The sequence below is a fragment of the Fusarium venenatum genome (genome assembly GCF_020744135.1).
Source record: "Fusarium venenatum strain MPI-CAGE-CH-0201 chromosome Unknown EDB82scaffold_3, whole genome shotgun sequence".
NCBI classification, from domain to species: domain Eukaryota; kingdom Fungi; phylum Ascomycota; class Sordariomycetes; order Hypocreales; family Nectriaceae; genus Fusarium; species Fusarium venenatum.
Genome location: NW_027072131.1, coordinates 700355 through 712037, shown reverse-complemented (window position 1 = coordinate 712037; position 11683 = coordinate 700355). Strand labels below are relative to the sequence as shown.

Genomic DNA, 11683 nt, shown 5'->3' with positions numbered 1-11683 from the left:
ATTTCAACCACGTTTCCATCGGACCTTAAAACAACATCATACCAAAGACATGACCACTGTAGAAACTGTTGAGTAACTCTACAACAATCTCCAATTTTATCAAAATAGAAAAGAAATTGCTTTCTCAAAGAAAATTGTACACCTTGGATCTTCATCATGACATCAATCCGGATTGCTAGCACGTGAGGTCTTAATCGCCGGAATATTACTGCCCCGACCCGCAGGCAATAAGGCCAGACACTTTCAGGTTGGGTTCATTCAACTCAACTGTGTGGGGTGGCGGCTAGTGGCTCCTCCTACAGCACGGGCAATTATTAACAACCACGTCTCTCAACACTTTGATCAACTCTCTTTATTACGAATAACTCTTGCGACACTTTGCAATATCCGACGCCTGAGGTACAGGAGAATTGGACTTGTACTACACCTTAGGTCTCTAAGAAGGTTGAAGCCTCCAGCTCAACACAGTTCATACTTGTACTTCCTCACCGGTACCTCTTCCCGTTCTGGAGTTTGTCTTTCCCTTCAGACCCCTCGGATACTATCCTGGTAGCTGGCGCATGCTCCTGTCGGCAACCCTCCAACAATAAGCCCCTTGTGGGCGCGATCGATTTCTCCCGATTCGCTTTCGCCGAGTTGTTACTGTCATCATGGAAGACCCAACTTCGATCCCAAAGGCTAAGAGCCATACCCGTAATTCGACTCGATCCGACGACTTTCCACAGCCATCCGATGGCGCCCCTGGTATTTGTCGAATATGTCGAGGTGAAGGAACACCAGAGGAACCATTGTTCTACCCGTGCAAGTGCAGCGGTAGTATCAAATATGTCCATCAAGATTGTTTGATGGAATGGCTCTCTCATTCACAAAAAAAGTATTGTGAGCTTTGCAAGACATCCTTCCGTTTCACCAAGCTATACGCACCCGACATGCCCCAATCTCTGCCCGTGCACATCTTTATTGGACACATGGCAAGATATCTGTTGCAGAATGTTCTCGTATGGCTTCGTGGAGCTTTGGCCATTAGTGTTTGGCTGTGCTGGTTGCCGTATTTTATGAGAACCGTATGGTCCTTCATGTTCTGGATCAGCGATGAAGGGTTCGGCAACTCTGCGGCGTCTCACGCCAATGCAACCTTATCAAGCACTGAAGTTCAAATGGCCTCAGCTCTGGATGCCGATACATGCCCTTCGAGCCCCTTATTTGCGCCCACGACGACCTCGGCGGCTGCCAAGGCGTTATTCGATGGCCTGTCAGATCAGAATATCAGCGATTTCCTTGTCCGAGTTTTCCTGGGAAGCTGGGGTTTGTCTAGCAAGCCCGACCGACCGGATGCATCTCTTGAATCCGCCAACACGACTACTTCTGGATCTGCGTCTATACCGCCAACATTGCTTGGAGAAGTATCCTTCTTGAACAATCTTACTCGCAATCCCACAATCAATCGAGCAGTAATTTCGATTCTTGAAGGCCAGATAATCACTATTCTAGTCATAGTATGCTTTATTTTGGTCATACTGGTACGGGATTATGTGGTCCAGCAACAACCGGAGATGAACATGCGTGCAGCATTCGTAGCTCCCGAAAACCCTTTGGCGCAACAAGAACCAATGCTAGTTCGACCTGAGGATGTGGAAGATCTACCTGGCCCGGACGAATCGGATGATGAAACCCTCGATACTGGAGAACCCATTGCGACCGCCAACGATGTCGACTTTGCTGTCGAGGTTCAGGCCGAAACACGACGACGCAGGCGAACAAACTCTGAGCTTGTACCTCCTGAGGGTCTTGCAACCGGATATGCCGAAGCAGATACTGCTGGAGCCCATCTTCCCACAGATATCAGCCCCGCCGAGGAACGTGCTAGTGTCTACGATTATCTACGTATCTATCGCCAAGCCAACGGTGACCATGAAAGGATTCTAGAGATCATCCACGAAGAAGGGCTTGAAAGGAAATTGTCATACTGGGTTGATGTCACTCGCCGGGCTCTTCGAGAAGGAGATGATACTCCTGGTATCAATGTCCATGGTACAGAATCCATTCGAGGGCGTGCAGGGAGCTTTGGTTCAACTGCTGCCAGCTCCTCCCGAAATGCCTTCACACCTGGCTCCGATGAATCTCACACACCAATGGATGCACATGCCGAACATTCCTCCTCCAAAGGCAAGGAAAGAGAACAGGCGCCATTTCTTCCTGACTCAGAATTTGATTCGGCCCCTATTGGATCGTTGACAAGTCTTTCCCGACCTCGAGCTGTCTCGGATGGCCCTCAACTACAGGATTCTGTAAACCCATTAGCCAACAATAGCTGGTCGTTTGCTGGATTGCCCCCTATAGTTCAAGATGAGCCGCCATCTGATGAGCACCGTCATGCATCAATTTTCGCACCTGAACAGAGCGAGAAATTGATTCATGATGTAGGGGTTGAAGCTGGTCCTTCTAGCTGGCCTGATGCCTCCCTTGATGAGAGAGATGTCCCCGAAACTGAACCGTCAGAACCGCTTCGATCGGAACTTCAAAGACCTCAACAAGTCAACACTGTCCCAGCAGTCGAAGATGACCGACCTCCTGGCTTGGTCAACCGAGTGACAGATTTCATGTGGGGTGATCTGGATGATGTTCAACAAGATATACAACGTGCAACGACAGTTGGGGCTGCGGCTACCGACGTCGCCGCCCAACTTGATGATACTGATGGCTGGGAAACCGAGCTTGAAGATCTTCATCCAGAGGTCCCACCTCCTGAGCTTGGTGTAGCCGAGAATCCCGAAGAGCCTGAGGATATGGGTGATGCCCCCGGTGCGGGAATTGACCAAGAAGCCATGGAAGACCTCGAAGATTTCGAAGGCGTTATGGAGCTCATTGGTATGCGCGGTCCTGTCGCCGGACTCTTCCAGAATTCCATCTTCTGTGCGGTTCTCGTCTCTGTGGCAATCTTTGCTTGCATTTTTGTCCCCTACAATTTCGGACGTGTCAGTGTCTGGATTCTTGCCAACCCCATGCGCCTCCTCCGCTTGGTATTCGAGTTCTCAAAGCTCTTGCAAGACGCAGCTGTTATGGCAGTTGGATTCGGTCTATGGGTTGTCATTAACCTTGTCGACATGTTTACCGGTATCATTGGAGGTTTTATTGGCGCCAAAGTCCTGTTGGCGAGGAAGGCCTCATGGGCCCTCTGGACCAGTGCTGGTTCACGAGTTCTGGACTACACTTTTATGGAATTTCCCATGTCTGCTGCAGAGATGCAAAACTTTTCCGCCATCAGCCACAGTGCACTCCTTTCGGTCAAAAGCAACATTGGCACACTCTTTACAATTGTGAGCAAAGCCTTGGGCTTTATCCTTGGCGGTCACTTCCTGAACAGCGACTTGTCCATGGAAACCATCACCTTGGTAGCCAATACTGCCTGGGCCCAGATGGTTGCTCTTTCGTCTGCGCTATTGAACCCAAACTCATGGGTTATCAATCTTGGCGAGTCTGAAGGACCTCTCATCGTCAACCCCGAGCTGGCCCACTGGTCCGGACTGGACCGATTCTGGGCTATTTCATCAGGCTACGCAACAATCTTTTTCTTGGGTGCACTTTATCTCAGACGTGGAAGCCCATTCTCTCGAGGACACATCCTGCAAGCCTGGGAAGCTGGTATCATTGATACTCTGCATCAAGCAAGCGGCATTATGAAAGTCATCATGATTATTAGTATTGAGATGCTTGTGTTTCCCCTTTACTGTGGACTTCTCCTGGACGGCGCTCTGCTTCCCCTGTTTGAGAACACGACCTTTAAGTCTCGACTCCTTTTCACCTACAACTATCCCCTTACTTCGGTATTTGTCCACTGGTTCGTTGGTACTGGATACATGTTCCATTTCGCACTCTTTGTATCGATGTGTCGTAAGATAATGCGTCAGGGTGTTCTCTGTGAGTCCTTCAGCGCCATTTACGAAGACTTCAACTAACATGCTACAGATTTCATTCGCGATCCAGATGATCCCGAGTTCCACCCCGTGCGCGATGTTCTTGAGAGAAACCTCACCACTCAACTAAGGAAAATTCTCTTCTCGGCCTTTGTATACGGTGCACTAGTCATCGTTTGCCTGGGAGGTGTTGTGTGGGGTCTCTCATGGGCAGTCCCTGGAGTTCTTCCAGTCCACTACTCGTCTAACGAACCAGTGCTCGAATTTCCAGTGGACCTCTTGTTCTACAACTTCCTCATGCCGCTTGCTGTCAACTTCTTCAAACCAGGAGACGGACTCCACGCCATGTACACATGGTGGTTCAGAACCTGCGCCAGAGGCTTGCGACTCACTTATTTCCTCTTTGGTGAGAGGAAGATTGATGAAGAAGGAAGCCTGCAGCTTGGAAATCCCGCCGGACACCAAGAACTCCCCTGGTACCAGACCTTGTTCCTGGAGTTGAATAACAGATACAATGTTGTTCCCAAGACATGGACCGACTTTTTCGATGGCGGCGATGCCAAGCCAAGGACACCTCTCAACAACAGTGAAATCCGCTCGCTTACTCGCCACAAGAACCACCTGAAAGAGGCGAACCAACTCGTCGAAAGTGGGCATTTCGTTCGGGCGCCTGCCTCGGATCGTGTGAAAATCCCCAAGGGTAGAAAGGTTTTCCTTGAAGTCGACGAAAATGGCCAAAGGAGTGACGGGCAAGACGATGCCGATCTTTACGCCAGCAACCAGTACCAGATGGTATATGTACCACCACACTTCCGGGCGAGAATATTCCTTTTCATCTTTTTTATTTGGATCTTTGCGGCAGTTACAGGCGTCGGCTTCACCATCATTCCGTTAGTGTTTGGCCGACGAATGTTCAAGATGTTGATCCCGCAGCACATCCGAACGAACGACATCTACGCATTTAGTATTGGTGTTTATTTACTGGGCACTGCAGCTTATCTGGTCTTTCACCTTCGCAGTGTGTGGACAAAGATCCAAGACGGCTTCTCAGCTGTCCGTGCGTCCCTCACTGCTGGTAGACTTGAGCGCCGGACCGCTGCGGTTTTGTTGCAAGGAGTTAAACTGGTATACGCCTACTTTTTCCTATACATTGTTTTCCCGCTGCTGGTCTCGGGACTTATGGAGCTATATCTTGTACTACCTTTGCACACCTACATGCACCCCCCTACAGCAGAGTCCGTTCAGGCATCAAGAGCAGGAGGCCCTGAAGCAAGCCGTCATACAGTTCGCGTCATCCAAGCCTGGACACTTGGCTTGCTCTACTTGAAGCTCGCAGCTCGAATGGTTACAGCCATGTTCCCGGATAGCCGCCTTGCTCTAGCTGTTAGGACCATAACGCGAGGCGGCTGGATGCGACCCGATACTGGTGTTTTGACACGAGCTTTCATCCTCCCTGGCCTGGCGATTGCTGGTGCAGCCATCTTTGGACCTCCAGCAATTGCTGGCACTTTCATCAAATATAATTTGATTCAGGGCACTCAGCCTGGAGAGAATGAACTGGCGGAGGCTGCACGACTTGCAATTATATATCGACACTCTTACCCAGCCGTGGCGCTATTTGCGCTACTGATCAAGAATACAATTGGGTTGGTCAAGGTGTTTAACGGTTGGACCGCTCGCATCCGCGATGAGGCCTACCTCATTGGGGAAAGGCTGCATAATTTTGGTGCCGCTGCTGCAGGAGCGGGAAGGGTTAGAGGTGCATGGAGAGCGGGAGGGGCAAGACTATGAAGAATATGAAGACTGGGCGGGACGATAGACATCTTAGAGATATTTTGACGTTTCAGCGTTTGTTGTTTAATTCACCAACATTATTAGAGCGTACAAGAAGGCACAACATATGTCACTGTGCATTTGGAATGAAGCCACAAACATGTTGCCCTGCACGAGAGTGGGTATCATGACTTGAGACAAAACACATCAAAGTATTGATTCGTTCAGATGACATTTTGTGTGCTGTTGTGTATTTAAAAAATGCCTCTTTCTTTTTGTATTACCCTGATCCTGGCCTGTCATCTCAACTTAGGGCAAAGCGGTGAATATGTGTGCATCATATTGATAAATGCTAGCATCTTTTTATAGCCCTTTTATGAAACTCGGGTCTTAGACATAGCAAGTGGCAGATCCCTGTAAGCGTCACAGGAGGACAATGCGTGACCCCCCGGAGTGATGCACATAAGAAAGTAAAAAATAAGTGAGAAATATAGATGTACTGCAAGACATGGACCTACTAGTCTAGAACATCTGGGTCGATGCCAACGCATACATGAAGGTGAAGGATTATCAAGTCAGGCACAAAGAGTCATAAGGAGAGTCACGTGTATGGATATGTGACACTTGATTGCTGTCCAATAGTGGGGTCCTCAAAGGAACGAAAATGCTCTTGTTGCCCATGGTTGCCATATACCATTCCTATATAGGAATAGTGCATGATGCTGGCGTAAGGAGAATGGGGGGGCTGGTTGGTTCTGTGAAGTGTCGCATCAACAGACAGCGAGGGTCACAGGCTAAACATTCAACATTCAACAACCTTTGATATCCCGCCGCGCGACGTTTCCTATCCATGGAACTTCCGCTCTTCAGCGGCCGCGACTACTAACTAACAAGCAGCAGAATTCTAGCGACTCGACGCAATCTAGCTGAGACTTTTAGCAAGTGCGGTTGCGACTCGGCTTCATTCACATCCAACGTCTCTCCCAGTCTGTTCCCTTCTGATCAACGCTGGGTCCTCTTGGAATCGGTGAGCGACATCTGCCCGCCACTTCGCCCAGGAACAGGGCGACTGACTATGGCGACAGTTGCGCAGTGACAACATCAAATCACTCAACGAATTCACCGACGACTTTATCTTTCTTGTATTCCGTATTATCGCCTGCGCCACCTTTCATCCCGTCCCCGACATTTACTTGATAACGATCATTACCTCCTTTTCGGCTGTGTCAATGCGATAGACAACATAAACGACCACCACAACACTATACCCCATTTCTACCACCCACGATGGCTTCTGAGCCTCCGTCGTCTCCGCCAGGCGCCGGGGCCACCGTTGAGGATACCCTTGGATGGTACAAGGCGCAATATGAACAACTAGAGTCCGAACTCGCCGAATTCAGAGATTCCAGCAGAGAGCTAGAGCAAGAGTTGGAGAAGGATATCGAGCGAGCAGAGAAGCAGGAGCGTTATCACCAAGAAAAAGCTGAAGCTTTGGGATTTGAAGTGGAAGAGTGGAAGGTATGTCATGTCGACCCATTATTCCCCACATCCTCAGAGACGGCAGCTCTGGACATTTTGGCTGACTCTACCGCTTTGTTTGCGTTGTACAGAGGAAATACAGGGAATCCAAGACCGAGGCTAGCGCATCCCAGAATGCGCTCGAGAAGGAAATCACAACTCTTCGAGATACAAACCGAACTTTGCAATTGAAGCTGAGGGATATCGAGGTTGCCAACGATGACTTTGAGCGACAGGCGCGCAACACCACGTCATCCTTGGAGGACATGGAATCCAAGTACAACCAAGCGATTGAGAGGGCGGTGCTGATGGAAGAGGAGATTAAGATGGGTGAGCAGGAACGTGAACATCTACGTATCGAGTCGCAGCGTCTGCGTGAGGAGCTCGGCGACCTCAAGATCGAAGCCGAGGTTCTCCAGGACAAGATCAAGAAGCAGGAGTCCAGACATTTGTCCACCATCTCGACCGACCTCTCTGTTCTTGCCTCACCAACTTTCGACGGCCATCCCGCCTCTCCCGGTTCTACCGCCAGCTCTCCCCTCATCACAACACCTACGGATTCCAAGTCACTAACTGAGGACGGTGATACTCTTTCCGAACTCCCCGATCCGCCTTCGCCTCCCATGTCTGATGTTTCTGCGCCTCTTCCCAAGGTGGCAGCCTCAAGACCTTCGGCCCACCGCAGGACTGTTAGTCGCTCGCGTCTGCCTTCGACCGATGTCAGCACCACTCCCAGGCCCTTTTCCAAGCCTCCTACTGCGACAACCCGTGCGCCTGGCAGCCGTATCTCGACTGGTGGCACCACCACAATGCGCACTCCTGCCCAGCGAGCCGTTGGACCTCGCTCTGCTTCGAACAAGCTTCCCACCTCAAACTCGCTTACCCACATCCGAACCCTCACAGCACAGATGCAGCGACTCGAAGCTCGCGTGCACTCTGCACGATCTAAGCTTCCTGGGCCGAGTCGCACGCCGCCTCGAGCTTCACCCAGGACCAACGTATACAGCGCCACCAACATGCCTGCATCGATTACGATTCGATCTCGCAAGCGCACTAGTGGTTCTGCTGCGTCTTCGGTAACAGGCGATGATCCTACACCCGCCAATATCCCAACATCAACGCCGAGGGGTAGCCATGTTCCCCGGCTTAGCACGTCCGGAGTCAGTCGCCTATCGTTTGGAACATTGCCGAACCGTGGAGGCCACGATGAGATTAGCAGGCCAAGCTCTCGTGCTAGTGTCACTTCGTACGCTCGACCACCCTCACGGGCCGCTGGCGAGGGAATTCCACGACCAGTTTCACGGGCATCACTTACAGGCGTACGAACACCTATGGGCCGATCTCGTTCCTCCATGGGATTTCATGGCCATTCAACCAGCATTAGCCAGCTTGACCTAGAGGAAGAGGATGAGGGTGAATTCCGAACACCAAGCCGCCGAGGCACATACTCAAGCCAAGGCGGTGAGATAAGTGGCATTCCCATGCCAGCGTCCCGTCGACGAAGCGGCAGCCGGCGGATCAGCGCCAGCACAATGAGGTCCAGTGTCTCTGGACCTCCGAGAAAACAACTGAGCGATCTGGGAGAGACATACTAAGCAGTTGACACATACATAGCTCTGCAAGTCTATCAGGTCGCTTTTGTTTTATTTTACTTTTACTTTTACAGCGGTTCGAGCGGTTCACATAAATTGGTCGCATTTCACCCCTCACATTTGATATCCGTTTCTGCAAAGCATATGGGTTGGACGGTACGGCATACTTTTACGGCTGGCGCTTCAAGACGGCGAAGACGGTGTTGACGATGGTTACGGAATTCCGATTCTTGCTCTCTGGCAGACTTTTGTTGCTAATACTTCTGCTTCTTTGGGTACATGGGATTTCGGCACCGGGGTTTACGGAAGTTATGAAGAAACGGATGGCATTTATCATTTTTTTATTTTTCTTTGTGTTACTAGAATGGATGGGATGAGAAGGGGCCTGGCCAAGGTGTATATCCGAATCACATCACACACGGGCTGGGCCTTGGAGAGACGGGGGTGTACTGCTCCGAAAGCGAGTCATCGACCGGGCAGATTTGCTTGGATGGCCTCTATTTTTCTAAAAACGGCTTGCCAAAAAGGAGCGGGTAATACTGGGGAAGAAATCGATATGCGAGGCTGCTCTTTTCTTACTGAAGTAAGGTTGCTCGCACTCGCGGGGGGGATGAGCGGACATCAGTGGGGAGTCGTACGATGTCTGACAAGGCTGAAGCAACGGCCCGCGGGCTAGGTCTAGGATGGCCTGGACTATTATTATTATATCTTGAAATATTATTTCCTTTGTTCATTGAAGTCGGATAGAGAGAGGTGTAGATACAGATTGTGGAGGCGTGCGATACACATACATACTTAGTTTACTGTACAGTAGTATCTTCACTTGGCTCGAGATCTGGGGTAGATGAAGCCTAGACTGGGTACGCCTAATACATACTGATCAAATTCATGACGATTTCACCAGCCATATGCGATGTGAAGTGCAACTTATTTAGACATGTTTTTCATACAAGAGATTTAGGGTTGCTTGTGTGGAATTTACTTTACGATTTTCAGATCGAATCGTGATCTGATCTCACTGTTTGAGATGCGGTTGAGAGGATACAAGGTGTTGAGCCGAGATAAGTCGATAGGAACAACGGATGCAACCTTGACTGGTCAAACATGGATCTTTATCGCTTGATCAACGATGTGTGCACACAATTGGAGGATATAATGGCATGAGATATCAAACTACGCAAGAAACTACACGGCTTTATCCGACTCAACATTAATGCGAGCTGTGTGTGCGTATGCGCGTATGTGTTCAAGCAAGGACGTATACGGAGTACGTATCGCCGAGCTTCGGCTCCGCTTAACCACCAAGTACCAAAGATCTGGGATTCAATACTAACACAACCAGTTGCATTGCCGACATTTCGCGACTGTTGGGGATTCGGTCAACATCCGCGGACTGCGAGGCTGCGGCTCTGGAGATTGAGGATCAAATAGAAAAAGAAAAAAAGGGACCCCGAAAAACAAGGGGAGCTGTTTAATTGGGTGAAGAGGGGGGAGGAGATTGGGGAACTCAACAATTGGGGAGGAGGGCCCTTTTTTTTCTTGTCTGAAGGGGGTGGGATAATTAAGGTAGAACGCTAATGGGAAGTGGGGGACTTTTTTATTGGTGGTGTTGTTGAATCTGAGATGCTGTATCTTATCTTGTATGGAATGACGAATGTTTGTTGTTTTGTATGAGAGATTTGACAGACAACAGTGAGTACCTATTGTACGGTGCTTTGGATCTACGTAAGCTCGAAATGCTGGGGAAGATAAATTTGCTTCTAGAGATGAGATGTGATGCCAAGACAGGGATGCTTGGGCAAGGGAAGTGGAGGTTAGGCTGAAGCTGTCTTGGTTTAGATGAGGCTCAAGAACACCCTCGGACTACAAACTGAAAAGTATCCATTCCAATAGTATTGCATAATTTATTAAAATTATCAGGCTTCAAAAGAAGTAAAATATTGTTGCCCAAATGACTGAACAGGCAATTGATCACTCACAGTGCAATTCAGCTAGGTAGTTCTTCAAGCCTTCCATATCAAAACCTCTTGTCCCTGAGCCGAGCTTTCTCGATCTCGCTCCCGCTCGGTAAAAGCTTAGGTCAACGGTACCGGATCACAGGAAGTGTCACGACGTCACCGAGAAGCGTTGGAGTTTGGCAGTCTCAACGCCGTCATGAGGAACCACTTACCCCTGACTGGTTCCCAACATGCGGCTTGCGTCTGTGGCTTTGAGTCCTTTTTTGGAGATTGATAGGTGATAAAGGGTAGGGGTGTGTATGGACATGGGAATAAAGAGATGGTTCAGCCTTGGGGAGTGGGCTACAAGGCTGTGATGCGAGGCACCACTCTGGTGACAAGACCAGAGCTTTGAATGAGTATACCCTGCTGGCATTCTCTGGCGATGACAGCGATACAGTGCAATTCACTGAATATGTTTAAAGAAATGCTTAGCTTTACTTACCGCGAAATGAGTCTGACCTATCCCCTCTACTCTTACCAACCAGGTATTAAGTGTGTTTTAGAGGTTGATCATATGGGGATACCAAGGGATCAAGGCGAGAATGAACTAGTTTGGTGTTGACATTCAATCCGTGATTCCAAGTCGGAAATTGTTGTGTATCTTGACTGATATGGTGACATGTTGTATAAGCTGGGGGTCGGGTTCCGAGCATGTAAGCCACTTGGAGATACACATCAGGCCATGCATCATGATAAGAGTCTATCGAGCACAAAACTTCAGTATATCCAATTGAGCCGTTGAATTGTTAGCTGATATGCTTAGTTATTACATCACCATCTTTTAAAACAAATAGCCTTTCGTGTTTATCAGCTTACGAGGAGAGTACCGGCTTACTCTTCATTGCTATCATAAAATGGATCAAACTCTCAATTGTCATGATGGTTC

General features: G+C 49.3%; 1 protein-coding gene across 1 annotated transcript; it reads left to right on the top strand.

The window, feature by feature from the left end:
- Positions 1–275: 275 nt before the first annotated feature.
- Positions 276–5924, top strand: EDB82DRAFT_537815 (uncharacterized protein). Its single transcript, XM_025726409.2, has 2 exons — positions 276–3918; positions 3967–5924. The coding sequence occupies exons 1-2, from the start codon at positions 651–653 to the stop codon at positions 5703–5705; spliced, it is 5007 nt and encodes a 1668-aa protein (XP_025580979.1). The 5' UTR covers positions 276–650; the 3' UTR covers positions 5706–5924.
- The last annotated feature ends 5759 nt before the right edge of the window (positions 5925–11683 follow it).

Excerpts from the sequence above, each read along its gene's own strand:
- EDB82DRAFT_537815 (XM_025726409.2), top strand. The coding sequence starts at position 651 with ATGGAAGACCCAACTTCGATCCCAAAGGCTAAGAGCCATACCCGTAAT. Across the intron at positions 3,919-3,966 it reads AATGCGTCAGGGTGTTCTCT|ATTTCATTCGCGATCCAGAT; the intron begins GTGAGTCCTTCA and ends AACATGCTACAG.